The sequence below is a fragment of the Frankliniella occidentalis genome, unplaced genomic scaffold, assembly GCF_000697945.3.
Source record: "Frankliniella occidentalis isolate FOCC.00 unplaced genomic scaffold, Focc_3.1 Scaffold293, whole genome shotgun sequence".
NCBI lineage: Eukaryota > Metazoa > Arthropoda > Insecta > Thysanoptera > Thripidae > Frankliniella > Frankliniella occidentalis.
In genome coordinates, this window is record NW_026267419.1 from 245833 (window position 1) to 249059 (window position 3227).

Consider the following 3227-nt stretch of genomic DNA (forward strand, 5'->3'; position numbering starts at 1 on the left):
TAATGTACAACCACTAAAATGTGAACTTTCAGTAATAAATGAGAAACTAATTGCAAAATTTCTTTTCTGTCAGAATTAGTTTGGCTATTTTGAAAAATCAGCTGTAAGTGTTGGGATTGAGACAGAGACTCAATAATTTGCAATTTGTTTTGAAATAAAGTCAGTTTAATATGCTCTGACCCTAGAGTAGGAACAAGGAAAATACTACTTTTGAGAATATCAATATTGCTTCTCAAATTTAAACATTTAATTTTTACTCTGTTTACAAAAAAAAAAAAAAGGATTTGACTACAAAGAACAATAGTTTAGGTACTAGAATTTGCAGACTTTATCTTCATCACACTTATACAAAGAACATACACAATTAGCTCACCCGTCCCTTCCCAAATTGATTCATTAACAGGTTTTGAAGATTTCTGCTAATGGTTGTAATAACTCACTTATAGTGTTAGCACACCAAGCCCTTCCCAACAATTCCCTCCTAGCAACTTTTCCAAGATCTGCCCCATCAGTAAACGATTTTGGAAGGCCTTCTCCATCTCAACAGTAAGCAGTGGTTTTTCAATACCATCTTCAATCACAGGTAACTTTTTAGAACATCCTTTTCCTGAAATTATGAAAAAACACACTAACAGTTAAAATTCTTTTAAAATATAAATAATATGTTGTTGTATACCTGTTACTTGGGAATGATAGGTAGTTGTCAATTTGGGCAGTATGGAGACATTTGCCTTCCTCCCATATGACAAGATTTCTTGCACATGACCGACTTTTGCTGTACCTATTGGTGTCTCTGCTTCACCAAACACAGGCAAATTTCCCCAAAAAATACGAGGCCGCTTCATGTACCCAAATTTGTTTGCATTGTGAATGCTGGGCTTCACTCCAATAATTCTAGCATAATCAAGAAAGAGCGTTAGTTATGATATCCGAATGCTTACCTTAACTAGTTAATGTTTATGCACCTACTTGGTTATCTCATCGCAAATACGGTGCTCCATGGATTGAACATTCTCACATAAGAAGTACAATTTGGTGTTCCTGTCCCTGGATATAGCCATAAGTTCTCTAAAGATTCTAAAAAATTCTAGGAATAATTTAGGGTGGGGCACCTGGAGACAGGGGCACCTGGAGACAGTCGCGATATCTGGAAATGTTTGAATTTTCGCGCCATCGCGTCCTGACAGGAAGATGGGAAACGGTCCGTAAACCACTTTCAGAAAGGACGGTGGTTGTCATCGAAGCGGTTGTGGAGTACTTGGCTGTCAAACTTTATGTCTACCCAAAACACGTAAAAGTAAAAATTTGATTTTTTCTTCAAAGCTTCATATTGGTCAGTAAGAATTGTCATAAAAATTAGATGAAAATATCAACAGATTCTGTGATTTGTGAGCTTTCAAATGGCTCAAAAACATGTTGAGTCAGATCACAAGGGTTGTGATGAGCAGCGTCATAACGTCGATGTGTCTCGTGGGGCACGTAGAAACAATTTTTGTGGGGCACCTGGAGACACCTTAATTTATGTCCAAATGTTTTTAAAATCACGTGATTATCAAAAACTAATGCCAAAAAATGTTTACAGAAATGGTCCGCAACTACAAACCTAAGACAGACAGGGGTAAATTTGGAGAGGGCAACATAAAGGCAGCCATATAAGCAGAAAAGGGAGGCCTCTCATTGAGAATAGAAATTTTGAAATTTTATGTTGACTTTAATTTAAGTATGTAACAAGATGTTATATTTAAATGTGCTAAAACTATTATCAGGTGATATTTTTACTTTTATTTTATGTTGACTTAACTGTGAGTAGCATACCTAACAAAATGTTACTTGTAATTACCAAGGCAGAACTGGGCCATTCTTTTAGTGTTATGGGGAGGAAGGGGAGGGGGTGGAACATGCTATTTTGGCAATAAACTGCACTATTTTTAGTTGCTAGAGTCAAATTTGATGGCTGTCTCCAAGTGCCCCACGGCTGTCTCCAGGTGCCCCAGGGGTGGGGCACCTGGAGACATAGTGCATCCTGCACTCAACACACCACCATACCTAAACCGTTCAAAATTTTCCAACAAACAAAACTGATCCAGTTACTTCTAAGTTAGGGCTTTCACCTCGTCTCTCAAACGCGATCCTAACTTAAAAATCCACTGAGTAGTGGGTGAAAATAGGCGAAATGTCTCCAGGTGCCCCACTCTCCCCTACCATTTTTACCTTCAGAATAACAAGAGGCACACAGAACTGTATATGACTGCCATTTAGAAATAATGTTTCATATATTTGCAAACCATATACCTGCAAAACCTTTACGATCAGGGTTTGCTGAACTGAAGTCTTGACAAGGTGGCGCAGCTAATAATAGGTCAATTCCTCCGAGTGACCTCAAAACATCTGATGTTACTTTCGTGACACATCCTATTTGCTGAACCTCATCACCTAAATTATATTTGGATAGTTTGAGAGCATTTTCATCAACCTCGGAGGAAAAATACGCTCCAACAGCTATTTTCAGTTGTTTAAGAGAGAAACGGCCAACACTGAGGCCATCAAACAAGGAGAGTACTCTGGTCTCCTTGAGCTTATTTCATCAAATCCACAGAAATACTGAAAGCAAAAATATCTATGATTAAAACACAATGGACATGTTATCTATTATTATCGAGAGACAAATAAGAGTTCCAACAGGCTAATTTAAGGTAGCCATAACCATTTTCGTTTAGGCATTTGTACAGAAAATTCAATAAACTCATTGTATTAGCTAGGTAGGTTATCTTCATACAGGGAACTGTGGTTCCTGCATTTCATCATCTGTCTCCAGTGGGAGAATATTCTCGACCTGCTCCATTTGCACTTCTCCACAATTTTCCTGTGTAGTTCTAAATAATCATTATAAAAATCAGATCCGAATATATACTCAAGTTTACCTTCACAGAACCGTGAAAATAGTAAATTGTGAGTTGGAAAGCCATAAACCTCTAGATGAATAGAAATTACCTGTACGGCCTCTGACCCTTGCGTAATTACCCTATCTGTTTTCTGTAGCCTTTTCTCCTTCCTCGAGGCTTCCTTGGATAACGGGGCATCGTGTTGCAGGTGATTAGCAAGAAACCGATAATTGACTAATTTCCTGCTGCAGTTCTGAGGCACTGTAATGTAACAACTACTGTAGTAAATTATCAAGCTGACAGATAGGACTAGCTATATGTACGCCAGACCACGTCTCGCGTAAC

At 38.1% G+C, this 3227-nt stretch overlaps 2 protein-coding genes across 2 annotated transcripts in view; both read right to left on the minus strand.

Moving 5' to 3' along the window:
• Positions 1–14: 14 nt before the first annotated feature.
• Positions 15–1086, minus strand: LOC127750950 (DNA (cytosine-5)-methyltransferase 3B-like). The gene is made up of 3 exons (XM_052273689.1): positions 970–1086; positions 677–894; positions 15–607 (listed from the first exon to the last, which is right to left on the minus strand). Exons 1-3 carry the CDS (start codon positions 1059–1061, stop codon positions 441–443), a joined length of 477 nt encoding a protein of 158 aa, XP_052129649.1. The 5' UTR covers positions 1062–1086; the 3' UTR covers positions 15–440.
• Positions 1087–2173: 1087 nt separating this feature from the next.
• LOC127750947 (DNA (cytosine-5)-methyltransferase 3B-like) overlaps positions 2174–3227 on the minus strand; it is a 12146-nt gene continuing 11092 nt past the window's right edge. Inside the window, exons 2-3 of the mRNA XM_052273687.1 lie at positions 2777–2873; positions 2174–2575 (exon numbers count right to left, since the gene is read on the minus strand). Coding sequence (XP_052129647.1) covers positions 2270–2575; positions 2777–2873 — 403 coding nt within the window. The 3' untranslated portion in view covers positions 2174–2269. The remainder of the gene's footprint in view (positions 2576–2776; positions 2874–3227) is intronic.